Source organism: Urocampus carinirostris, chromosome 1 (genome assembly GCF_059441175.1).
Source record: "Urocampus carinirostris isolate Australia breed hairy pipefish chromosome 1, RoL_Ucar_1.0, whole genome shotgun sequence".
NCBI lineage: Eukaryota > Metazoa > Chordata > Actinopteri > Syngnathiformes > Syngnathidae > Urocampus > Urocampus carinirostris.
This window is the reverse complement of record NC_142349.1, coordinates 53,962,784-53,990,760: the sequence shown is the minus strand read 5'-3', so window position 1 is coordinate 53,990,760 and position 27,977 is coordinate 53,962,784. Positions and strand designations below refer to the sequence as shown.

Genomic DNA, 27,977 nt, shown 5'->3' with positions numbered 1-27,977 from the left:
TTACTTTGAAAAACCCTTTCCTGAACCGGAAAAAGTTGCTCTCCTATCACGACGTATATCAAGTGTCGGGACTTCGCCTGCTTCATTTTTGTGGACAAAATAAACACCCGGCCCGCAGATGCAGTTCTTGCCCGCATTCGTCAATATGTCCTGGAGCTTTTCGTCTTGCTTGTAGACTTTTGTCTCCTTGGTGAGTTCTAAACGATGTTCATCAACCTTTATTTTACCGTTATCTTGTTAGCACTAGCTAACGTCGACGCACTTAGCTTACGGCGTTTACGTCACGATAGAGCTTGTCCGCATTCGCTGCTTAAATGTTTTTTTCCCCTCATTGTTTAATAGATGTTTCAAACGCCCTCGAATAAGCAGTATATCCTCGTTTGCAGTCAACTTTTGTCCCTAATTTTAGTAGCCGTCTGTGTCGCAGAGTCAGAGGTCGTACGGGTGCACAATCTTTGAAAATGCTTGGAATTTAAGGTATTTGAAAGGATTGAAATGTGGGTAAAGTGCTTGCAAATGTATGAAATTGTTGTCATATCTTTAACTAATCGGCATAAAATCTATGCAAAGCCCGTTCTCTGGTGGCTTTGCCTTGCCATTGTCTTTTTTTCCCTTCGTGATCAAACGCAGCTGGCGTTAGTTTGTCAGGCATTGTCCTATAACGCGCCATCGCCCCGTACGGGTTGCATCCTTAAGGACAGTGCTTGTTACATCTAAACGGGTCACTACGGAATGTGTTTAATTGCTAGGACATGTACAGAGCGTGTATTATAGTATGCAAAATAAAATAAGGTAGGGTCTCCCAGTAGTAAATTGTGAAGAGCTTCCTCCAACTGGAAATGTATGCTACATAATACTGGCGTTTTACCCAACACCAATCTTGGGATACGTTTGTCTCAATAAAATGTATTTGCAATTGCTTAAGTTCTTGAAATCATGAGTCTTGACACTCGAAGGTTAAAAATGCATATGCAAATAGTGTATTCGTGGATCTGTGAAATGCATTATTCAAACCGGACTTTCTTTTTATTGTACTGGGAAAATTGGCCCTGATCGTCCTTAAAGGGGCGTTAAAGGGGTTATTTAGTGCCTCCTAGTGGTATAAAAAAAACTTTGATTCAGTAAAACAAATAAAATTGGATACTAAGCAGAAATACAAACTATACCAAAGTTACTTTTCATTCAAATATGGGAATGACGAAGGTGTGCAAACCCTTTTGAATTGATATAAGGTTCACATTTTTCTAAGGCAGTTTTCCAAATGTAAAAGATATTGGCGTATTTCATAATTTGCGATGCATTTTATAAATGCAATTCAGTAAACTCCCAGGACACAACATGAATCCATTCTGAGATGGGGATCGCAAAGTGAAATTCACATTTGGCAGGGGCTAGAAACTAATGGCAGTTAACGCATTCTTTACCCTAAGTGCCTCAACTTAAAATATTTAAATGACAAAATTGTGTTTGGTAATTACTATTTATAATCTATATATGATGACATAAAATAAAAATTAAAGTAAAATAAAAATATGTGTTTACCTTTGGGTGTGACATGAGCTGGTGCAGTGGATTAGCGGGTGGATGTGGAGAGGGTAGAATACGGCGGATTCAGATTAAAACTGTTTTTAAAACTTCCATTTGCAAGAATTGTCATGCCTTCAGAAGATTTCCTTGCCTGCTTTTAATCACAGTGCCGATCAATTGGTTGAAGTTGTGCAACTTAGTGACATTTGGACTTCGTATTTCTTGATAATTGCTAGCTTTGTTCTCATAGCAATCGTGTTTTTATTCTCCCTTTAGCTTTACTGCAAGTTTTGGAACAAATATATTAAATAAAAAGTACATGTTGTATCACTGACTCACAATGTCTTAAGAGTCTAAACTGAACAAAATAAATAGAATAGAATATACCTTTTATTATCATTGTTACAAAATGGGTTGAACATGTCGTGACAACGAAATTGGACGTGGCACTCCAATTTCACATTTAACTGAAAGGATAAAAAAAACAAAGATAATTTACACAATAAGGCAGAGTGGAAGGTAGTTCAGCCAATAGCATATAGCCATTTACATGATGCAGTGACGCAAACCAAACACAGACCAGCATTTTATATGTGTCAATAGCGCCAAGCCATTATGCTTGTTGATCATAAATCTAGCTTCTTGGTTTTGCCCTAAAAATGCACCAGACTGATGTGATTGAATTCATGAAGGTAGAAAACCATTCCCATGGACCGCCCTAAAATGTCAACTCACCAGGCTCATCAAAGTCTAAGGGAAACTGAATCCGGTACACCTTAAAGTGCGGAAAACGTAGTATTTATATTTTGGGGAGGATAGACGAGAACAGACTTGATTCATCTCAGCGAAGTAATCAAATGTATATCTATGATTTCAATGTTGTCTTTGTTTGTTAGACTGCCACTGAGGCCTTCAGCAAGCAGAAGGGATGCCGGTGGAGAGTGGGCCGGGCAGCGGCACCAGCGGCACTGGGTCTGCTGCGATCCGGCAAGCCAAGCAAAAGAGAAAGTCGCACAGTCTGTCCATACGCAGGACCAACAGCACGGAACAGGACCGATCCGGCTTCCTGCAGAGGGACATGGCCTTGGACACACAGGTGCACAGGGATAAAAAACACTATACTCAGTATGACCTTACAAAGAAACCTTTTTTTTACTTTAAAAAAAAAAACAAGTCCAGCACAATGTCCACCCAATAATATTGAAAGTGATGTCTTGGTTTTTATTTTTCAAATTTGTTGCACTAGACATCACATGGAAAAGTTGATAATCAAAAAAAAAATGACAGATTGAAGCCAAGGATAACAATACTCTTAATGTATAAACTCTAGAAAGTTTTATGTATATAATAAATATTTTAAACTTTTATATTTTTATGTGTATTCCTCAAGTATATTTTTAAGACTCACTCTTAGTAAAATAAATTGAGCAGAAATTATTAACATGATCTACCATTGGAACTTTAATATGAACAATATCAAAGTTCTTTTGTTTTGTTCGAATGTAAAATAAGAAAATTATATGAGGACACTTGTGATTTATTAATTTAATATTACGACTATAATTACAATATTTTTTATCTTAAGTTTATATATATATATTTATGTAAGAAATAATACCTTAAATAAGCAACTTTTAGCTCCAATATTAATTACTTTTTGTTAAGTACGAATACATTTACGAATCATTGTAATTTAAAAATATTTAATTATTATTAAGATTATAACTTTTTTTAATGAGTTTCTACTGAAATATTAATATTTATATATATAATGAAAAATACCTAAAACAAGCAAATGTATCTGCAATATTTATGAATTTAAATATTAATTCGTATTTTGCAACTTGTTTGAACAATTTGTTTTGTAAAATAAGATTTGATTTAGCGGAGGAGTTTGGACAAATGAATGAAAAAAAAAAATTCATGTTCTCTTTTTGCAACTACTCAAATCAAAACTAAAGTTTGGTAGGCTTGACCAAGTAGTATCCCTTGGAGGGTTTGTGGGCAAGTGGCGCACTTTTTTTCTTCTCGTCATAAATGATGCGGTAGCACTGTACGGCATCATTCATTTGATTTGCAACCTTAGTGCAACGTTCAGTATTTGGGTCTTGCTGCTCGAAGAGTGCGATGGCTCTATCTATGAGCGAAAACCCCTCGGACAAGAGTTTCGTGTCGAACTTCTTCATGGGTACAGGCGTTTCGTCTTCGTCGTCCTCATCCTCCTCGACACATTGCTGAGCCGCCAACTCCATGAGGTCTTGGTTACTCAATTCCTTCCCATGAGAATCAAGCAATTCTTCGAAGTCCTCCTCCTCCAACTCAAGCTCGAGTTCCTCACTTAGTCCAACAAGAGTGCTGAGAATGTCCTTATTGATGTCCTCTTGATCAAAGCCACGTAGGTCCTTGACGAACTGAGGGCATAAAGACCTCCAAACGGCGTTGAGGTTTACCTCGGTAACTTCACGCCACGAAGATTCAACGTTTTTGATGCAGTTGAAGATGTTGTACGACTTCCAGTAGCTCCGCAAGGTCATCTCGGTGTCAGAATCCACTGCTTTAAAGGCCATCCTGTACATCCGCCGGGTGTAATATTTCTTGAAATTGGCAATAACCCCCTGGTCCATCGGCTGCAGAAGTGAACTTGTATTTGGTGGCAGGTATGCAACTTTGACGTCAGGATGAAAATCATCCAAGTGCGGGGGGTGGCCAGGAGCATTGTCCAGCACCAGCAGGATCTTGAATGGAATTCCATTCTCCCGGCAATACAACTTAACTTCTGGGATGAAATGGTGGAAGAACCACTCTTCAAATACAGCAAGTGTCACCCACGCCTTGTTATTTGACATCCATATCACGGGGAGAGAACTTTTCGTGACGTTCTTCAAGGCTCGAGGGTTAGCTTCGCGGTAAACTAGCAGCGGCTTCAGCTTGTAGCTCCCGTCAGCATTCGCCCCAAGCATTAATGTTAAGCGGTCTTCAGCTGCTTTATATCCAGGCATTGTCTTCTCCTCACGGCTAATGTAGGTTTTGTCTGGCATTTTCTTCCAAAAAAGACCTGTTTCGTCGACATTAAAGACCTGCTTAGCCGAATAGCCACCCTCCTCGATTAATTCAGCCAACGCTTGGGGGAATCGTTCGGCAGCCTCCTTGTCCGCGGATTCTGCATCTTCGGACACGTGGTGGAGATTAGCCCTCTTTTTGAAACGGGAAAACCACCCGTGGCTGGCAGAAAACGTTTGTTCGGCAGCGCATTCCCCAGCCCTGGCCTTGAGATCCTCAAAGATCGACATGGCCTTCTCCCGAATGAGCAGAAAGGTCAGGGGAATGCACCGCTGCTGCTGATCTTTGAGCCAATTGGTGAGAAGTTTCTCCATATCATCTAAGACTCTCCCTCTTCTCTTGCAAATGAAGGTCGATTGCATCGGCACATCATCTTTCACGTGCTGCATTATGCGATCTCTCTGTTTGTAGATGGTACCGATGGTCGAACGATTCATGTTGAACTCACGTGCTACTTTCACCATTTTCACTCCCGATGCAATCTTCCTTATTATCGCCACTTTCACCTCGAACGAAATGGCTCGCCTCTTTTTTCCACTTTCACTATCTGTAGAAGCATTTCGAATTTTACCGACCATATTTGGATAGGTTCAATATTCAAAAAGTGGACGCTCGTAGCACGTTGTATATACAGTACAGTATGACGAACTGAGAAAAGGAAACCGGATTTCTTCTTCGGGGTGGATTCTGGGCGAGCTCTCAGAGCGCCACACGCCGGTAGCGGCGGATAGAAGCACTACAGTACTGAACTATACTCGTGAAAAGGCGCACAATACCAAATCTAACTTAGAGCAATGTGCGGATATGTTTTGGGCATCCCGAAAAACACTGTTCGTATTTACCATTGTTCGTATTTTGAATGTTCGTAGGTAGGGGAGCGTCTGTAATTTCAGCTCAAAATATTACTTCTTAATTCCTTGACCAACATATGCATTTTTTTTCACCTGAACAGCATCAAGGTTTTATCTTAAGCTCAAGAGTTTTTCTTCTGCAGCTACATTTTTCCTGTTATAAAAGGTTGCACTTTTGAAAACAAGGCAGAGATGCGAGATAGGCATCTGGAACACTTAAGCGACTTACAGGTGTAATGCGCTCATCTGCAGGTGCACACGCAGCAGCAGCACACTTATTACATGTCTACACTCATGTCAGAATATAATAATTAATCTGGGCTGGCATCGCATGACCAACCCATCGCCACTAGTTCTGTAAGCACAGCAGCAATGAGTTGGGCTGGCGAAGCCATTGGTCACATTTGAAAACCCTAAATATTTGATTATTTTTTAAAAAAGGCAAGTAAAAAATGTATTCTGCTCTTCCATGACTGTTGACTCTAACTAGATCTAAATGAACAAAACATGAAAGGAAACACCAGATATGTTGGAACACAAACTAGCATCGACTGAACACATCGTGGCGTATGTTGTAATACCAACTGGTTGTCAATGTACAAAACCTGAAAGAAAGGGGATACAGGGAACCTAATCACACATGGATAGAACTACATATTGTTCTAACACTAACAAACTCCGATAGAACAAAACTTCAAAAAGACGAGCCAAGAAACAGTCCCACACATTGAAAGAACAATTGGGGTGCTGTGACAAGACCATGAAATCCAATGCAGGTAAATCAACCAACTCTAACAGAGCATGAAAGAAAGACAACACAGGATATTTTGAAATAGTTACTGAACAAAAACATGAAAGAAACAGCAGCATGATAGACATTAATGATTATTTTCTATTGGCCATTGTGGCGCTGGTTTTTCCTGTAAAATAAATGTGTTGTATAAAATATGTGTAATCGATATAATAATATTTATAGTTAAATATAGAATACAAATGTGTAGTATATGATATATAGAATGTATGTATGTATGTTTATGTATGTATATATGAATTAATTTAGTTGCAGTATATGTTAAAGGAGGAAAACGCACAATATGTTGTAATACAATGATCGCACTAAACAAAACATGAAATTATGACGGAATATGTTAAACAACAACTGGTTGTAACTGAAAAAACACCAAAGAAAGAAGACACTGGGAACATACTCAGGCGTCGATAGAATTACTACATATCGTTCCAACCAGCTCTAACAGAACACTACAATAAAGGAAGATGAGACAAAAACATTCCCACACATGTGCAGAGCAACCAGAGTGTAATGACGACAATACCGGTAAATATAATCCAGGCACACTCACTCAATTTAACTAAATTAAAATATAGAAAATGCAAAATATGTTGGAAAAGAGGTCAGTTAGAGTGTAGGCATTAACATGATAATGTTAATGTTTGTGGTTATGTATAAGAAAGTCATTCATATCGTTTTTAAATCTCAATTTTCATAACTCACAACTCAATTTTTTATGTGTTGGTTCCAGTCGTGTGATAATCTGGAATTTTTGTTCAGGACAGAGGTGAGTTCAAGTTCATAGTTCAAACTACCCCATAGAGTTGTATTTTGTATTTACATCCTTGAGTGTTTCTATATTTTTAGGCAGATTGTAACTGTTTCCTGTTTTAAAATTAGTTTCTTGTATTCCCTGACCTCCGTAAACCTTTTTAGAGTACGCTGCGGTCGGACATGTCTTTAGTTCGTTGCCGTGAACTCTTCTGTGATTTTCTCTTCACCACGCCGTTCCTTCCGTTTTAGATTGATTACTGGTATGGAAGAGTTATGGGGGTGTTTCAGCTCAGATTCCATCCGAGTCCCTTTTTCTGAAACCAACGGTTAATAAATAATCCTTACCCTATTCCTCTTCATGTAGTTAAATACAAATTGCTGAAGTCGTCCAATTTACAAAGTGCAATATGAGGTCTGTGACAGTTTAACTTCTTCTGCAGGACTCCAAGCTGCCTGTGTCTGTAAGGAGCAATCTGGTGGACCTGTTCAGTCAAATCGAGAGAGAGTTTGAGAACCTTTACATCGAGAACCTTGAACGTAAGACTCTGCTCTGTGATATTCCCTGGTTTTGTGCCCAAGGCTCAAAATTATTATTTTTTTTTTAATGACTACATCATTGCATTTCTAAGCCATCTTCAACCATCTGAATTTGTATTTTGAAGTCCATGTAAATGCATAACAAAACCTGAGTACTCTAATATTCAGATTTTTGATAAACCCTTACAACACCATAAATATATGCATTCGGGGTACTTCGCTATAAGATAGAAATGTGCTTTGTATGCCTCATATCTATTCAGAAGAATCACCGTTCGTTTTTGTACTGGAAGAACTTATGTTGAGGGAAGCTAAATTTAAGCAAACCCAAGATATACATAAGTAAAAAGCAAGCTAAACCCAAACTAAACCTTACCACCCGCTAGATTTAAAATAAACCCTTACCCAACCTTACTAGAGCTAAACTTAAGATAAACCCAAGATAAACCTTAGATACACTTCAGATAAACCCGAACTAAACTTAACATGGACCCAAACAAAATCCAAATACAATCCAAACTAAAATTAAGCTAAACCTAATCTAGACTTAAACCAAACCTAAATAAAAAACAACTAAACCTAACCTAAGCTAAAATTGATATCAACCTAACCTTATCACAAACTAAACTAGCGTCCGGACCTAAAGCATGTCAACGCCTGCATCGACCAGCCGGCAGAGATGGGAAGCTGCATCGTTGCTGTTATGGACTTTTTGGACTATTTTATAGACTTGAGGCGTCGTTGCTGTCATGCACTTTCTGGACAAATTTCAACATATTATGAAATGAAATGTATATGAAATGAAATCTTTATTGAAGGTATTGTTGGATACATTAATCAAAACATGACACAAAAAAAAACTAATGCTGAGAGTGAGCATGGCCAAATATGGTCACCTTACGCCTCCTCCCCTAAGAAAATTTGACAAATCTATTTCTGCCAACCTTTGCTTAAAGGTTTGCACCGTATTTGCACTAATAACCCGGTCAGGCAAAAAATTCCAAATTTTTGGTATCCTGAAAGAAATAAAGTTTCCATGCAAGTTGCTGGTAGGTCTAGGCACCCGTAACTTATATCTGTGACCACGTAAACCATCAACACGACATAACTCAAAAAATTGATCAAAAGGCACATCGATCATTCCATGCAGTACTTTGAACACAAAAATTAAATCAAATTGAATTCTGCGGAGCTCCAAAAAGTCCAAGTTCAGTCTTTGTAGTCTTTCCGGATATGACAAGTTGTGCATCCCAGGTATCCGCTTCGTATACCGACGTTGAACTCCTTCCAGTAGGTTAATGTCCTTGAGTAAGTAAGGGTTCCACACAACGCTATTATATTCTAACCCGGGTCTAACATAAACGCAAAACATTCAAACTAAGAATGCTGGGTTCTTGTTGTAAAAGTGTCTGTAAATGTTTGATGCTATGTTATTGGCTTTGTTGGTAATTTTGGCGATATGCGTGATAAACTTTAGGTTTGAAGTAAGAGTGACACCCAGATCCTTATGTTCAGTAACAACATGCAAATCATGATCATTAATGTTATACAGCGGAACAGAACCATGGAAAAACGACTGTGCTAAGCATTTATGAGATGATAGTTGCAGTTGCCACTGTTCGGACCAAAGAAAAACTGATTTAATGTCATTTTGGAGAGAATCAATTGTTCCTGCAACTTACCGATTGCTTTCTTTTATTTATGTTCACTATGTTTGTGTACTTTGACCCATTGCTAAATCTATTCCACCCTGGTTATCCTGCAAGGGGGATTACCACTTGTGAGGCCCCTTCTCAAGGTTTCTTTTTTCCTCACACTGAAGTTTTGAGTTTTTCCTTGCCCGCATGTTGGTTTCAGATCAGGCGATGGTGTTATTGTAATCCTGTGCAGTCCTTTGAAAAATGTTTGTGATTAAGGGCTATACAAATAAATGTGACTTGACTTGACTTAAACCCAATTATGACCTAAACTAAACCTAGCCTTATTTAAATACTGAATTTTTCGGTGGTGTCTGTACAAAAATTCTCCGTCCATTGAGAAAATGGCACAGTTGACAAAATGTCACGGTGTGACACATGCGGTTTGTGAATATGATGATGCCTAGCCTATTTCTTAAACCAACATTTAAAATAGAATATTTAGAGAAAATTTCCTGCATGTAACTTTTTTTTTTTGATGGACAGTTCGACGAGAGATAGACACCTTGAACGAGCGCTTGGCCGCCGACGGCCAGACGGTGGAGGGGGCGGACCTGACCAAAGGAGCACTGAAAACAAAGAGTGAGTCGCTTAAAGAAACATATTTTTTTTTTCTGAGTTGATTTAGTTTAAATGCTCTTTTGTGGTTTATACAGCAAGCCACAGTACCAGCCAGCTATCCCAGAAACTCAAGACAACCTACAAGGCCTCCACCAGCAAGGTACCCCTTCATTGCATGTAACAGTTTTATCCAACTAGTGGGGGGGGCTAGTGGGACCGTGATTACAGTTGACCCCTGGGATATGACATTGATCCGTTCTGAGGTGGCAAAATTGTTGTATGTAGAACAGGGATGTCAAACTCATTTTAACTCGGGCGGCCACACGATAGAACAAACATTCTTTCGGGGGCCGGACTAGTAGATTAAAGAGAAAAGAAAAAGAGGGAAAAGGAGAGAGGGCGGGACAAAGAAAGAAAAAGAGAGAGAGGGAGAGAGCGTAAGAAACAAGAGATAAAAAGTCATGGGAGAGGGGGAAAAGAAAGAAATCCAAAGAGGAGTAGAAAGACAGAAGGAGAGAAAAGAAAGCGTGAAGGGTATGAAGAGAGAAAGAGAAGAGAAACAAAGAGCCACCAAGGAAGAGAAAAAGAGAGACACAGAGAGTGAAAGAGACAAAGAGCAACAAAGGAAGAGAAAAGGAGAGGCACAGAGAGTGAAAGAGACAGAGTGGGGGAAAAGGGGTGGAAGAGAAAGAGAGAGAGAGAGAGAGAGAGAGAGAGAGAGAGAGAGAGAGAGAAATACAAGTAGAGTGTCTTTGTGAGAGGCACCTGGCTTTGGCAACATCAAGTTGACATATTTCAACCTGCAGCTTGTTTTTCTCTTGCGCTTCTCTGTTTGTTGTCTCGCGGGCCGGATTCAATCCCTTAGCGGGCCTGATCTGGACTACGGGCTGCCTGTTTGACACTTGTGATGTAGAAGGATAGAAAACTGCTTATTAATAGATCCGACAGCTCTTGTTCTCAGCCAATCAGAATGTGAGGATGCCGATAGCCGGTAGCTGCCGACTTGGGTCTTTTTCTTCTTTTTTTCCTCTTTTTTTCTTTTCTTTTTTCTTTTGTTTATATTTTTCTTTTTGTCTAGTTCTTTTGCTTTAATTGTTCCCCTTTTAAGTCATTTTGTGACTAATATCACATACAAAATGTGTAATATATGGATGTGTTTTTTTTCTTGGAGTTTACCAACATTGACAAATTTATAACGATGGGGTCGTCAGCATTCTCAGCTAGCATTCGTGCATCTCAGTAGTCTTGTGATTTTGTCACGTTGAAGAGCACCTGTACTGCCTTTGTCCTTTTTTGTCGTTTTTCTTCGCGGCTTCGGCTAGCCGCGCTCAAACTCTTGCCACGCGCCCATCATTGGCGGCGCCCGCAACTTCGGCTGGGAGTTGTGGGGTGGAGACTCTTGGGTAATTTGACTTGTTCTGTTTGTCCCTCTCAACCTTTCTCCCCAAACACGCATCAACCAACCTGCTTCATGCGAGAGCAGCCCAGCAGGGGGCGCTACTCGCCCTCCCCTAGAGGCTTGGTCATTCAAATGTAGGACTGTCTTCAATATCACCGATTGTTCCTTATCTTATTTCACTAATCAATAAAATAGTTACTTTTTCTCATGCTGATCCAAATTTGTTAATGTAATACCATGATAATCCTTGATAATTTCTTTGTATTCTCAGTTCTAATGTCTTTTTACAAAATTGTCCAATCTAACATCCTCTATCTTAACTCAGTAATCTGAAATGTGATATCTGAAATTCTTTAATTAGTTTTTGATACACTAAATCATAGGGGTGGGCGATGTGACAATATTCGATCAAAATCATGATCGGAGAAAATAAAAAAAAAATATTGGACATGCAGTCCTTGGCCAGATTTAGGATATATTTTTGCGAATGTTTCACTTTAGCCACTAGCTTCCCTTTGGCAGTTAATGTAAAGAATTTAGAAGCTAATTCCTGTGTCACACACCCTAACAACTAATGCTAGCATTGTGAAAACAGTTTCTATCACAGCCGCTAGCCATATCAGCAAATACGTGACTAACTTCGCTTTTATCACAACATTCATTTTGGCAGTTGATGCAAATTACTTTAGCAACTAATTCCAGTGTTACACACTCAAACTACTAATGCTAACATTGTGGAAATGACTGCTAACACAGCTGATGGCCACGTTAGCAAATACTATCACTTAGGACAGGTGATAACTTCGCTTTAACCGTGAGCTTCACTTTCGCAATTGATACCTATTAATTTAGCAGCTAATTCCAGTGCCACGCACACAAACTACTATTGCTAGCAATGTGGAAAGGACGCCTAACAATGCTGCTAGATGCATTAGTGAATATCATCACTTGGGTAGTAGTTTTGCTTTAACTGTTAGCTTCACTTTAGCTGTTTAAAGAATTTCCCTTTGCGGCTATTTCCAGTACCCTAACTACTAATGCAACAAATTTGTTAACAATTGATAACACTGCTGATTGAGGCCCATTAACTAATAACAGCACTTAGGTAGATAACTTCACTTTAGCTGATTAGCTTCACTTTAGCAGTTAATTTAAATAAATTTGAAGCTAACTCCAGTGTCATGTACCCTAACTACTAATGCTAGCATTGTGAAAACCGCAGCTAACGCAGCCTTCACTTGCATTTGTAATTAGCATCGCTTAGGTGACTAGCTTTTCTTTTGCCATTAGCTTCACTTTAGTAGTTGACGTAAAATAGTCTTTCTGCTAATTCCAGTGTCACACACCTTTACTTATAATGCTAGTATTGTGAAGCTGGTTGTCAACAGAGCTGTTAGCTGCATTAGCATATACCATCACTTAAGTCAAGTCACATTTATTTATATAGCCCTTAATCACAAAAAGGAAAGGAAAAGCAAGGAAAAACTCAAAACCCCAGTGTGAGGAAAAAATTCTCTAACTTTGCTGTAACCGTGAGCTTTACTTTAGTGTTTAACACAAAAAAATAGCAGCTAATTCCAGTGTCATGCCCCCTGATTATTAATGCGAGCATTTTAGAAACAGCTGCCAAAACAGCTGCTACCTGCATGAGTGAATAGCATCACTTAGCTGGATAGTTTGGTTTTAGAGACTAGTTTAACAGTTAATACAAAATTATTTACCATCCAAATCCAGTATAACACATTGTAACTAATAATGTCGAGACAGCTGATAACACGGTTGCTTGCTGCGGTAACAAAAAACTGTCACCCTAGCTTTCACCACTTGGTTCACTTAAGGAGTTGATGCTCATTAATTTAGCAGCTAATGCTAATGTCTTTGCATTAATGCCTTATGTTAAAACAAGCAATTTTTGACATACAAAAGTTGTACTTTTTAAACTAAGCCCTGCCTAGAAATAAATAAATGTTTTTTTAGTAAAGTATAAAAGATAACTGGTCATAAATCTGCTAACTAGTAGCGAAAAGAGTCCCAAAGAAACATGCTAGAATGGAGACCATAATTTTTTTTTAAAAAGATCTGGATATGACCTTTTTCCCATGTTGCTCACTCCTATTCTTATAACACTAGTATCCTTTTTTATAACTGCAACACAAGTCCTTTTGCATTCATTGGCATTCTCCTTCCATCGCTTCCATCCCACAGCTTCGCCGATCATCGTCATTGCAAATGTTTTCGACCAAACTGTTGCGTTTGTGACATGCTCACACTCTCTTTCAGCTGGAAGTTATTTAGCGGCTTGTGTCCAAAGCCCGCCCAGCGTCCTGTTTGTATCATTCCCATCTTTAAAGTCAGTATTTCTTCATGAGGATAACAAACAACATTTTTCCGGGTGTCCCTCCCCTTTAATCTTGCTGTGCCCACCAACATTTTGATTGTGTCCATTTCAGATCGTCCTTCAAGGTTTTCACACGAAAAAGACCTTTGTTTATAGTTTTTGTTAAAGCCATTAATTATTCAATCCCAAATAGGGATGCACCAAAATGAAAATTTGGGGCCGAAACCAAAACCCCAAAAGGGAAACGCTTGACCAAAAAACAAAAATTAAAACCGCCACCTAGAAACAAAGTAAAGCAATTACTTTCTTTTCCATACCATAAATGACAGTTTTTTTTTCATAGTTTGGCTGGGGGTGTGACCTATACTCTGGGGGGATTTATCTGTGAAATCGACACATTATTACCGGGTATACCACTTCACATGTAATTTTCACACTAAACTGTAAGAGCGCGGTCTAGGCCTGTGTTGATAATGTCAACCTCGGCGTATTGTGCTGATAAATGCGTCCCCAATTGGCACATGTCACCGACGCAAACGCCACTAGAATGACTTTGTTTCTCATATTTGGGGCAAATGTAATACAACAGTAAACCACAGAGAATTTGCACCTTTTATGGTAATCACATTTGAGCAAGTTGAAAATATTTCCTTGGCAAACCCTTTCTTATTACCGATAATCAGGACACGAACGTTCAGAAGATAAGGCATCATTTCGCCAAAGTACTGTAAATATTTTGAACTTGCTCAAAAGTAATTTCTAAATTATAAAAACGACTCAACAAGCACCGAAAAGGATAATCATATTCTAGAGATTACAAGCTGAAAATAGTGAAAAGCAGAAAGCGGTGGTAACGATGAGTCTGACCTAGAGCCAAGATTCATGGCCCGAGCCCGAACCCGAACCCGAGGCAATTTCGGGCCGGGTCGGGCCTGAAATGTCAGTCATACGGTCGGGTCGGGTCGGGTTCGGTCCTGCTTTTTTTTTTTTTTTTTTTTTTTTTTTTTTTTTTTAAATTAATTAATATTTATAAATATATGTTCATTAAAAATATATACTTAAACTATGTATGGATACTAGACCAAGGAATACTTGTTATAAAATAAATAATTTGGATAAAACGGAGAAGGAGCTGTAATTGCTTTTAACGGAGCCAGAGCATGCTCTGTGCACGTGACGTGACGTGAATGCTGTCCTCTTAATAATCTTCCCCTCCGCAAATTCGCGTGATTTTGGCCTGGTATCCCCGATATGGAGTCGGACCAACAAGAAGTTAAGGATAAACTCAAGAGAGGAGAACTGACGAGGAAAACGCACTCTGGTAAGAGTTTTAATAAGCGTTTTATATAGAATACGATCGCTTTTGTCGGAAGTGTACATTGACGTTGGTGACATTTTCATCCGCGTTAAAAAACGCAATTTGCAGAATAAAATCACGCTTTATTGTTTAAATAAACGCGTTATATAGACTAGGATCTCCCAATTATTATAATTAGCTCGCTTTATTGTTTTAATAAGCGTTTTATATAGAATACGATCAGGGGGGGGGGGGGGGGATTTGCATAGGAGTCGGAAAAGGGCACAACACGTCAACACCCCCTCAATGATAGTGCCGCGCTAAAATCTTAAGGACGTACTACTACTGCTGCTGTGGATTATGGCCCAATGATCAAGTCGTCAAAATGACGGACGCCCTTAAATGTTTTCGCTACCTCAAAAAAAAAAAACCGTCAATGACAGATTGTCGCTTAATGTAACATCTGCAGTGCAGACACAGAAATATAAAAGATGTAAATGTTTATACAGTTTTATTTAACTTAGGCCTAGATGTTGTAACAAAAGGCAGAGTTTAATTTGTTATCATAAATCACCCCTCTTTATAAATAAAATATGTAATTTCGGGCCCCCTCGGGCCGGGCCAGCAAATCCAGTTAATTAGTCGGGCTCGGTCCGGGTCGGGTTTAATACCCCTCGGGCCTGCGTCGGGCTCGGGTGCTTTTTTTGGGCCCGATCTTACCTCTAGTCTGACCTAAGTGATGTAGAACCGAAAGACTAAAGCGGTGGATTGTTTACCGTGAAAGTGATACAGACGATGAGAAAGTCATTGTATATAGTGAGTGAAAATGATAGTTTGGTTAGTATGTGATTTATGCTAGAGGTAATTTAATAACTTTTAACATTTTATGTCGTTATTGAGATTTACAGGCATGTCATTAATGTCACGTTTGTATGTGTACAAACTTATCCAGTCCATTGCTCTCTTTTATTTTAAATAGCCTTTCAAGATAACGTGTTTTTGGTGTTGGGTTTATCAAATAATAACCCCCAAAAATGCGACTCCTACTCCGGTGCGACTTCTATATATTTTTTCCTTTTTAATTGCGCATTTTTTGGCTGGTGCCACTTTAACTTCGGCGTGACTTATTGTCTGGAAAATACGCTGAATACTGGTTTTGCACTGCCCTTCTGAACTAAACATAATAAATAATTACAACTTTTAAGTGTTTCCTTCAGTAAAAATTCTCATCAAACAACAAATAAGGCATTTAAGTAAAAAAAAAACCTTTTTACCTCCATATCCTTCAATCTCTTGTGCAAAATGAAAATCAAGCAGATGTGTCAAGCATCAACACTGCCCCAGTAAGAGCCAGCTTCGCAAGGCTCGCCTCACCTTAGTTGAAACGTCATTGCAACCTCGTTCTTTCAGAAGTCTTTTTTTTTTTGCCTCTTGTACTTTTTTCATTTTTGTCAGAAAAGGTTTTGGTGCTGAAAATCCGTTACACCCCTTATTTTAAATTAACGTTGCTTTTTTAGCCTCAGCTCTAAAAGTTCCCTGCTCCTTGCTTCCTCCTATCCTCCTAACAGGGTTCCGACACAAGTCTGCACACACCTGGAGTGGGGAAAAGGAGGTTTCAGCTGATAATGAGACCTAAAATGATTTAACAAATCAAATAATAGTCACATCGTTTAAAAAAATCAAAATACAAAGATAAAATCCTGCATTAAAATAAGCAGGCATTCAAGAACCTAGGTTCTTTTTTATCCATAAGAAAACTCGTAGATATAGCCAATGCCTTCCAGTCCAAGACTTTGTGTGTGGAACTGTGTCAGGTAACCTACAAAAATGTTCAAGTTTTATCATAGTTGACTATGTTTTTGCCTCTTAGATTGTGTCCAGTTTCAAAGCCACCACATCCCGCGCCACCTGCCAACTGCTCCGAGAGTATGCGGGCCACCGAGACGGCATCTGGGACCTTAGCGTGACTAGAGTCGGACCCACCGTGCTTGGGACCGCGTCTGCAGGTGAATCTTCATATCATCGCCAATTGATGGAATTGTCACTCAGACTGTTTAGTTTGGAATGAACTTTACTGTTATTATTATTTCTACATTAAACAAATTGCCGTTTATACCACCACAATTATATTGCACTTTATTAAAATACCGTGCAGTCATTGGTGTATTCCACTTCTATGTTTTTATTTTAAGCACTCACACACAAAATCAACCGATTTGATGTAGTGTATGGAAATAGAAAAACGAGGCTTCCTGGAATCTTCAGAAGTTAAACAAATCATAGCTACCTAATAGTGATACACTAACTTGATCTCTATGGACCAAACATGAACAAATAAATACAGAGGAACACAATCTGCCTCGCACTAAACAAAGCGTAAGGAATGACAACATGGGAAGATTATGTTCCAACATGAATCCTCATTCACTGAACAAAACATGAATGAAAGACGACGCGAGAAAAAATCCCATACATGGACAGAACAACGAGAGTGCCATGACAAGGAGACACGCAATATAATACAAGCACACTAATTTGCACTAGAGGAACAAAAGGCAGGCAAGACCAGATGTATTGGAACATGAATTCAGTGCCATAATGTAAAAATATATCATCAGAAGAGTCGTCTCTGCTTGCCAAAATGTTAAAATACTAAAAGGGATGACATTTCGTGCTTGACTGCAGGGACGCCATGGTGACCGAAATCTTGTGATCCTGTCACGGGAAACATCGGTTCTTGCATCGTTCATGCATAAGTTCAGTGTTCTTGCAATGATTTTTTTTGCAAGAAAAGTGCCCTTGTGTTAATGGAAAGCATTTTTTTAATGTCCTTTTCTGCATGCCTTAAAAAGTGAGTCACAATGGCAGAAATTTGCAGGCACTAGCTCGTCCTATTTGAGATAAAAGCCTTGCACTGAATAAGTAGCTCTAACCGGACAAAACATGGACAAATGACAACTGCAATGTAGGCATTGTGATTATTTCTTAACAATGGCGATGGCTTTTCCTATTAAATGTATTATGTTGGATATATATAACCTATATAATAAAATATTTATATATATATATATATGAGTACATGATAAAATTTAGAATAACATAAATTTATTTCAATAATTTGTGATAATTTAAGCTAAGACGATTCTCCCCCTAAAGTAAGACATTCTGCTGACAAAAACTATGCCTATCACAGAAAATCCAACCAGTCACATTTTACATTGGGCTTGCGGTGCGTTTATAAACCAAACGATAAGTTGAAACTTTTAAAGGTTTAAAGAAGAAAATTGTTTGTGGGTACGAATATCAAGGTTTTTTGTTATGTTCCAGATGTTTTTATTCATTACTAAAACTATGATTTTTAATTGGCCCCACTTAATGCTGATTGTATCACTCACATAAAAATGGTTAAGAAAATACATTTTCACAGCGCTAGTTGGAATTCTTAAAGACGGGTGACTAAAGCAAAATACCAAAATGACTTCAGGTATTCCGTTTTTTTGTTTTTTTAATTTTGCATTAGACCACACGGCCATGCTGTGGAGCATCGAGACGGGCAAATGTCTCCTTAAATATCTGGGTCACCAAGGATCAGGTAATCCCAATCGTGCACTTAAACCAGCACTTTGAAACGGTAGCTTAATGTTTCCTGCTCCACGTTTTTTCTTCTTTTCAGTCAACTCTATCAAATTTCATCCCACTGAGCAGATTGCGCTAACAGGTAAGCTTTAATTTTTATTTGTATTCCCTAAGTCATTCAAAATCATTTTGATGATCCTCAGCCTCAGGAGACCAGACGGCTCACGTGTGGAGGTTCATGGTGCAGCTGCCAACGCCACAGCCCGTCGCTGAAGTCACCGTAAGTAATAGTCATTTTTCAATTTAGTTGGGTGTTGGTCAGTGAATTACCTTTTCTAGGGAACCACATGAACTGTTTTGTCCTACTGATAACTGATATAATGCCTCCTTCTGGAAACTGGTACCAATTACCTTATTTTTAACTGCATCTTATGTTCAGAAAGAATGTAAAGGTGCACGCTAAACTCACTTATTTCTATTTCCAGTTTAATTTTTTTGAAATTACAATAACTTTATACAGCTTCAGTCAACCAAAAAATATTGTGGTAGAAACTAGAGCTTGACTTTGTATACAAATCGAGCAATTTTATTCAATAATGACTATTATGACAAGATCTTGGGTGTCCTGATTGTCACTAGCGGTCAATCATGGACAATTCATTACACCCACTACACAGCATCATCTCCAAACAGACGAGCAGCTTCAGCGACAGACTGCTGTGACAGTCTTGTTCCACGGACAGACTGAAGAGATCCTTTCACTCTCATGCCATGAGGCTCTTTAAATCCACCCGGGGGAGTAAAAGCCCATATTAAACCACACCCCCACATTGCATATTACCCCATTTTTATTACAGTGTGTATTTTCCGTAGCACTATTTAAATACTCTATATCAACACGTTATACTGGGTATTTTTGTATTGTATATCTTTTATTTTATTATTTTATTTTTCAACACAAGGATACTGCTGGAAGTGTGAATATCCCTATGGGGATGAATAAAGTAGCTATCTAGCTAATATACGAGCTAAGGTGAGAAGCCATGCTGAAGCATGTACACTAACAACATCCTGAGCCATGCGACTGATTGTAGCGGGCTCTCTGGTGCTTTGCACTCATTATGAAGAGGTAGAGAGGAGACACAACCAAATGGTCCACTTCTTCTATAGAAAATTGTAATATATTCCAATAAGGATCATACGTTCTAAGAATCTCTCTAACAAGCCAAGATCTTCAGTTCCTCATTTACATTATGAGGAGGTAGAAAGGACATACGACCAAGTTGTCAATGATGAAAGGAGGAGTATAAATGTTTCAAACCTCTCAAATATGTAGTGTCAGATGTTGTAATATTATCGCATAGTAACTAATTATCGTCTTTTTTAACTCTATCTGGCCGCTATATATAACGTCATATTCGCTTCACATTATTATCCTGTATGCCTATTCCCTCCACATTCTTAAACCAGCAGCCTCCCTGCGAGGACGACCTTGACTTTTCCGACAAAGACGAAGCTGATGGGGAAGCGGATGGCTGTGTGGAATGCCCGTCAGTGCGTGTAGCAAGCACCACGCTGCGCAGCCACCAGGGTGTGGTCATTGCTGCCGACTGGCTGGTGGGCGGAAAGCAGGCGGTGACAGCATCCTGGGACCGGGCCGCCAACCTTTATGATGTAGAGACTTCAGAGCTGGTCCATTCACTCACTGGTGAGCAAAATACGCCCACGAAATGTCGAGCGTGTACGGTGCCGTGAAAAAGTATTTGCCACCTTCCTGATTCTGTGTTTTTTTTATTACATCAAACCAAATTTTATATCACACAGACACAACCCAAGGAAATACAAAATGCAGTTTCGAATAATTTATTCTATTTATTAAGGCACCAAAAATCAAAACCTATCCGACCCTTTGTAAAAAAGTTATTGCCCCCTAAATCCTAATAGACAGAAATGAAACAATTATGATAATTGTCTTTCATAACGCTGTGGAGGAATTTTGTCTGACTCTTCTTTGCAAAATTGTTCAACTTTGCCATATTAAAGGGTTTCCTAGCGTGAACCGCCCGTTTAAGGTCACACCACAGCATCTCAAGTGGATTTAAATCCGGACATTGCCACTCTAGAACATTCATATTTATTTTTAGCCATTCAGAAGTGAGCTTTCTGGTGTGTTTCAGATGGTTGTCCTGCTGCATGATTGACAAAAGAAAAACATGATGTCAACAGTAAAGCATGGTGGTGGCAGTCTGATGTCAGGGGCTGCTTTTCCGCCTCAGGACCAGGACAACTTGCTATGGTTGACGGAATAATAATTTACTGAAAGATACTGAAGGAGAACGCACGGCCAATAGTTCCTGCCCTCACACTCAAGCGCTCTTGGGTCATGCTGCAGGACAACGATCTGAAACACACCAGAAAATCCACCTCTAAATGGAAAATAAATAAATGAAGGTTATGGAATGGAAAAGTCAGAGTCCGAATTTACATCCAATTGAGATGCTGTGTGACCTTAAATAAATTTGCAAGGAAGAGTGGGCCAAAATTCTTCCAGAGCTATTATGTTCAGGAGGAAATTACTTTTTCACATAGGGCTGGATAGGTTTAGATTTTTTTTGTGCCTTATTAATTAGATTCAACATTTTAAAACTGCATTTTGTATTTCCTCGAGTTGTCTCTTTGTGATATTAAAATTGGTTTGATGATCTGAAACCTTTTTGAGTGGTAAATATGCAAAAAACACAAAATTCTGGAAGGGGGCAAATACTTTTTCACGACACTGTATAAGGGAGAATTTCCCAAATGAATATTCTGACGAGCGAAAGCTTGAATATGGTGAGAAAACATATTTTGTAAAGATTTAGATGGATTAGACATAATTAAGAGTTGACCCAAGGTCGATTTGGCCTGGTAATATAAGCAATCGAAGCTGTGCTTTTAAAAGGACTTTTTTTTTAAAAGGTGCACTTGAGGAGACTCGCATATGGTGTTAAACATCAAAAGAAACGTGCTTGTCACATTTGTGTGGTATTTATGCCTAAATTTGCTCCAACTCAGTTTCAGATGTTGTTTGGGCCAAGTATTCGAGTGCAAAAGTTTAGCAACAGTTGAATGCAATCAGGAAAGTGACAGACCTTCATGGAGATCTTGGCCCTTTCCCAAAACAAGAACACCTCCTCCACCACCATGCTCACTGCCTCCTGGACTGTCTCATTTTCTTAATTCCGACAGTCAAAGAACCGACTTAGCACTGACCTCAAAGATGGCATCTGATGTCCCATCATTAGCTCACGGTTAGGCTGGCCGATGAGCCATACCTCAGTCGCCTTCCTCGTTGCTTTCCAGTCACCAAACGTTTCACTCCAATCCACGGATTTTCCCAAAAAACATCTGAAAAAGTGTTGAACCCTAAATTTCAAATGCACTTCTCCAAAAAAATCATTTTAAAAGCACTGGTTTGATTTCTTCTATATATTGCCAGGATAAATCAGCCTTGGGGCACCTCTTAGATATGTTCAATCCATCTGAAACGTCACAAGATGTGTTTTCTCATAGTTTTACACTATGTTCAGGCCTACGCTTGTCTAAATATTAATTTGGGAAATTCTCCCTATATTTAAGGAACTTCTTTTTAGACTACTGTATTAAAATTGCTTTGGGGCACCTTTTAAATATGAAATGAAATTAAATGATCTGAAATGATCTGCATTTAAATATGTATGATCGATGTGAAACTTCACGTTTTCTTATGGTTAACACCATATTCAGGCCTTAGCTGACAAAAACATCTAAAGTTGCAAGATAACGACTACCCGACATTGTGTGTGTGTGTCTGTGTCCACAGGTCATGACCAGGAGCTGACTCACTGCTGCACTCATCCCAGCCAGCGTTTGGTGGTCACCTCATCCAGGGATACCACCTTCAGACTGTGGGACTTCCGAGATCCTTCCATTCATTCTGTCAACGTCTTCCAAGGACACACAGAGTCAGTACTTGCCCGGACATATTTGGTACCTTGCACACCAGGGCTCAGCAATTCTTTAAAGCTGAGAACTACTTTTATGTAATCGATTAGTGGGCTACCAGTTCAATATGCATTTAGAAAACAACTCATCGTGTTGAAAATGTGGTATTACCAGTTAGAAATCATGAGAAGTAGGATTAAAATAGGCTAAAACATCTGCATTGTTTAAGGGCAATGAGTTATTTATATCTAAATCACAGACGCTGCCCTACTTAGTAACAGGTTCCGGACGATCGTAAGTTAAATGTTTTCGTAAGTTCCTTCGGTGCTATATTTTGTATGGAATGTATGTTTAAGGTTTATACAAGTATGTTTAAGGCTCATATAGGTAAACTGTATTGTTTTGTAGTAAAAAATAATATGGTCTATTAAGATAGATAAAGTTAAGTTTACTTTTGGAAGATGAGCTTCAAGAGTTAGGCGACTTCCTCCTCCGTGATAGAAAGTGGCCGAAAAAAGCGATCCAACCATTTTCTCAACCTAATCAATCTTTCTTATTCCACTTTCATTTCAAATGAAACGGCTCGCCTCTTCCTTACACTTTACACCAACCATATTGAATGCATGCACGAGATATTAAACAATAAAGATTCTCAAAGTTCTTAGCGCGCTGCAGACACAGCATACAGTAGTATGTTTACAGACGAACTAGGAAAAGGAAGCTGGATTTCTTCTTCGGCGTGGATGCTGGGTAAGCTCTCACAGCACCATGTGGCGGAAAGAAGCACTACAGTACTGTCCTGTACTTGGAAAAGGCTCCACAATTCAAAATATAACTTACAACAATGTCCAGATAGTTTTCGACATCCTGAAAAAAAACGTTTTTTGTAACTCAAATGTTTGGAAGTAGGGGAGCGTCTGCATAGTGTTTTTTTAAAAATGATAATGGAAGAATTCATTTGTTTTTCATACTGTATTTTGACCGGACACCTTCTCTGCCTTCTTCTGCATTTCGCTAAGATCTCTGCATAACTGTCTCTTTCTTTGGCTCGCTCTCTCTGGCTCTCCATGGCTTGTTTCCTGACTATCAGTTGGCAGAGCTTTGATCAAATCGCCCATTCTTTTTTCCTTTTACTTGGGACCAGACTTTTTAAATATTGTGTTAACAAGTTTATTTAACACAGTATTGTTTATGAACACAGTATCAATGAGATAATGAAATGAGAAAAGGGTATTCAAAGGATAAACAATCAGAATAAATTACTTCTTCAAAAAGAGTAGTCCTGTCCATCAAATTGATAGAATATATATCAATACAGTTGTTGTTTTTTTTCATTCAAAGCACGGTGACATCAGCTGTTTTCACGGTGGGGGACAACGTAGTATCGGGCAGCGACGACCGCACGGTTAAAGTGTGGGACCTCAAGAACATGCGTTCGCCTATCGCCACCATCCGTACCGACTCCGCCGTCAACAGGTGATGACTTCTAGTGTCTGGGAACGTACGGGTGATTGAAATCCTTGAAAATGCCTGAATATTAAAGGGATAGTGTGATGAGTGCCTCTTGATGGCCCAAAATACTTATATTCAGTAAAAAAAACATCGATTTTAATACTACGCAAAAAATACCTAAAGTATCATACCAATCTTATTTTTTATAAACAATCATAGGTCGAGATATTTTTGTTTTCTTTTACATAGTGGAGTCTACTTAATGTCGCCGCATTTTGCTGCTACGCTGTGCTCTATGGCATTGGTTTCCATTCGCATTTGACAATACAGTGCCATCTAGTGGTCAAATATTACACAATGTACCTTTAAGGTTGGGTTTTCAAGGATTGAAACAAGCTTTAATTTTGGGTGAAGTACGTGTAAATGCTTGAAAGTGTTAGCATCTTTCTCAACAAGTCTGCCTAAAAATAACGCCAATACTGCTCTCTAATGGCTTCGCTATGCCATGGCATTTCTACTTTCCTCGTCATTAATGGCAGTGCGCATTAGTCAGTATGGCATTGTCCTATGAAGCGTTGTCGAGCCAAAGTGGACAGGTGCATACTATCCCTTAACAGGGCACTATAAAATTTGTATTGCTGCAAGGGTTATGTATCAATTATATATTTTTATTATGAGCCATGCAAAAAATTGAGGTAGCGTTTCCCACTAAAAATGTAGGCCACATATTACAATTTAGTCTTTTTTTATTAGTCATTTTGACCCATCACCTACCTATCTGGGCAGAGATTAGTCTCAAAAACAAAATATTTGTGATATTAAAAAAATCCTATGTCTCAATAACTGCACATGAAGATGAAAAAATGCATATGTAAATGGAAAAAATGTATTTGTGGCTCTGCAGACTACATTATTCGCAACAGTTTTTTTTTCTTTTAACGGTACTGGAGAAATTGTATAATTAAAAAGTGCTCGACTTTGACCATAAAAAAAGTCCATCAATCCTGTAGTGTCTAAGTCACCGTGAAATCGCTCAATCAACTTTGTGCTTGTGCAGGATCAGCGTGTCCGTCAGCCAGAGGATCATCGCTCTCCCTCACGACAACCGACAAGTGCGACTTTTCGACATGTCCGGTGTGCGCTTGGCCAGGCTGCCGCGCAGCAACAGACAGGTCAGAATGATCCAATCCCTTCTGAGGGGGGATAGTTACAGTACTTTCACGACCATAGGGCGCATTGTGAAAAAGGTGTCGTCTCCGTAGCTGGTTTTATTTCTGTCTTCAGTACTACACCCAACGATAAGGCGCGGGAGCCCTATGCTTGCGGCCATGTTGCATCAAACTCAGATAAGCATACAACGGAAGCAAAACTGAGTTTCGTTGTAGTTTATAAGTATTGATTACAAAGTAAAACACACGGGTAAAACCAAATTTTTAATAAGAGCCGGTGCAAAACAGGTTGCCACTCACATTTTTAACCGCTAATCCATGACATAACCCTCAAAATCCTCGTCCTGTTTCTGACAAGAACAGCTTAGCTAAATCTTCATTAAAGGGTTCATTTTCCTCACTTTTAGAGTCACGTTCAGAGTCACTTTCTAAAAGAACGAACAAAAGTCCCGGCAGAAATGTTGGTCCAAGCGTAGACAATCCATTCTTTTCATTATAATCTGATGTAGGTTTCTGCACCACCGTAGTTCTGGTCTGGGTGGAAAAATGACATCATTTCATGAAACGAAAACACAAAGACGATAACAATAACTTTCGAATAGCTAAATATGTTACAGTGTTAGCATCCATGAGTACTTCTGTGGACATCGGGCGCATTTCCTGTGACGTTACGTGTCCTTTTCTGCTTGTGGGAAACTTTTGGTGTTGACACTAAGACTATCAAGCTGGTCTCGGTCCCCTGCTTAAATGACACACAGGGCCCACTGCACGACAGGGCGCGCTGTACAATTTGAAGAAAATCTGAGACTTATGTTCCTTCTGGTTGTGATAATATGGTGTGTTAAATTCGTAAATAGGTGTAATCATCTAATGGTTTCTGAACCTGCAATGTCCCAGGTAAAAACATTTACATCAAAAAAGTTGTATATATTTGTATGTAGCGCACACTCGTGTGTAACACGATCCCCTAATGTTTGATTAAATATCTGTATAAAATTGTTTGACTTTTTCCCACCTCAAACTAAGCTTTGGAAGTGACCAGCATGGTGGAATAGGTATGGCAATGATTAAAATCAATTATTGACAATGTTAATTATGAAAATAATACCAACTTAAAATGTACAATGTAAATACATTAAATAGTAAATGTCCTTCAAAGTCGTTCCATGCTTCATTCAGATATACCAAACAGTTGTTTCCCTTTTTAATTGTATCTTTCAGGACAACTTTCTGTTTTCTCCATCCTCTAAAATTCGGCACCAAGGGTAAACAAAAGTGTGATAATAAGATAAAATTAAATGCCTTTTCATATGTCATCTACATCACTGGTGATCTAGTGATTAGGATTTGACGTGCTTACAGCCGCAACGACGCATGTTTGATTCCTGTAACATCCAATGTTTTGCGATCGTGGTCAGCAATATTTTTCAACTGATCGATCATTGCACAAATTTAGTAGTGTACACATTTCTTGCGTCGTTTCAAAATATCAGGCAATGGTTTTTTTTCTCCTCTTAATTGTGCCCTTGGTTCAAGTTCAATACATTTCCAGTTCATCTTTAAACAGAGTGCCATAAAGGAAGATATCAATATCACAATTGCTTTATGAAATCAATTGTCAATCACTGAATCTGTTGATTGTTACAAATATTAAACAGTTATAACCCCTAACGCCTCTGTGGAATGAACTTACGTAAATTATACTATTTTCTAAAAAAAAAAAAAAAATCTTTAAAATCTGAAAATTCCCTTTATTCACTCTGAAACAACACTTTTGATATTCGTCAGCTGTGCAGAAGTTTGTTGACACAAAAATCAATAGCAGACCAGTTTTTATGAGATGTATGAGGCAAGCAAATTGCAGTCATACGCAAAAACACAGTAAAGTTCTAAAGTGTTAGAAAACGCTGTAACCAGGGGCTGAAAAAATCATTTTATTCTGGACCGTAATGTGAAAACATTGTAAAGTAGGGACGCCATAACCCAGGGGTCTACTGCATGTATAAACATATCATTACGTTTGTCTCAAACAGCAAAACAGAAAAAGGAATAGGATCATTTTATGTAGTAAAGGGTATTGCTGACCTATCAATCATAACTCTTTATAAGTAATAGTAGTCATTCTTCGCTGAGGATAAAGAAGATGCCCCTGAGGATGCACGTATCTCGTTAGACTGAAAAACGCACGTGTGTTTGTGTGAATTTTGCAGGGCCACCGACGCATGGTGTGTTGCTCAGCGTGGTGCGAAGACAACGCTTTGTGCAACCTGTTCACGTGCGGCTTCGACCGGCAAGTCATCGGTTGGAACATCAACATCCCTGCTCTGCTGCTGGAGAAGTGAGCCTGCCCCCCTTCAACCATGCTGCTCCGGTCACACGGGATTTCACGCGTCTAAAGTGTGGGAAATGCAAGCGGCCTCTGTTTTCCACTGCAATTTTTACTTTTCGTCCTCGATGATAACGATAAAGAAGCACTGATGATATGAACTAAGGGTTTACGTGAAATAAATTATAACGGGCAGGCACTTCTAATGAATCTTTTACTTGTTGTGTATCGCCACTTTTTAGACTTCTATGTCTGTTGTATCATATGAGATATAATATAGAGATGTATATATAATTTTTATTTTTTTCTTTCTTAGCAAAATTCACCCCAGATTACCTTTGTCATTTGGCCACAGTAATAACGATTAAATTGTGTAACGAACCAATTCATAAAACTGGCCGCTTTGCTGTATTATCGGTGCTCTTATTAATCATTCCTATTACAGTTGTTGAAAATGAGAGCACAAGCACTTGTTTGGTTTGATGTCAATATTGTCAGATAGTTGCGTGAATTTGACTGTCAAAGCCAACAAAACGTTGCCATGTGGTTGTCGTAGAAGCGTTACTGTCACTTTGTTACACTCGCAATAAAACCTATTGACCGACATTTGCTTTTTCCTCTTATTTCTGTCGACCCCTGCTGGATATTCACCATTACTAC

The 27,977-nt window shown here is 38.8% G+C and overlaps 1 protein-coding gene across 4 annotated transcripts; it reads left to right on the top strand.

Moving 5' to 3' along the window:
- Positions 1-21: 21 nt before the first annotated feature.
- LOC148376247 (WD repeat-containing protein 37-like) lies at positions 22-27,923 on the top strand. Of its 4 annotated transcripts, none has more exons than XM_088345233.1 (14): positions 22-190; positions 2,424-2,623; positions 7,443-7,539; positions 9,723-9,818; positions 9,893-9,957; positions 16,702-16,837; positions 18,352-18,423; positions 18,505-18,549; positions 18,611-18,687; positions 19,881-20,115; positions 22,249-22,390; positions 23,712-23,846; positions 24,880-24,994; positions 27,202-27,923. In XM_088345233.1, the coding sequence occupies exons 2-14, from the start codon at positions 2,456-2,458 to the stop codon at positions 27,331-27,333; spliced, it is 1,515 nt and encodes a 504-aa protein (XP_088201359.1). In that variant the 5' UTR covers positions 22-190; positions 2,424-2,455; the 3' UTR covers positions 27,334-27,923. The 4 variants fall into 4 exon arrangements, with proteins under 4 accessions (XP_088201359.1, XP_088201342.1, XP_088201352.1 ...); XM_088345216.1 differs by having other exon boundaries at positions 19,878-20,115; XM_088345226.1 differs by lacking the exon at positions 22-190 and adding an exon at positions 327-477 and having other exon boundaries at positions 19,878-20,115.
- Positions 27,924-27,977: the final 54 nt, after the last annotated feature.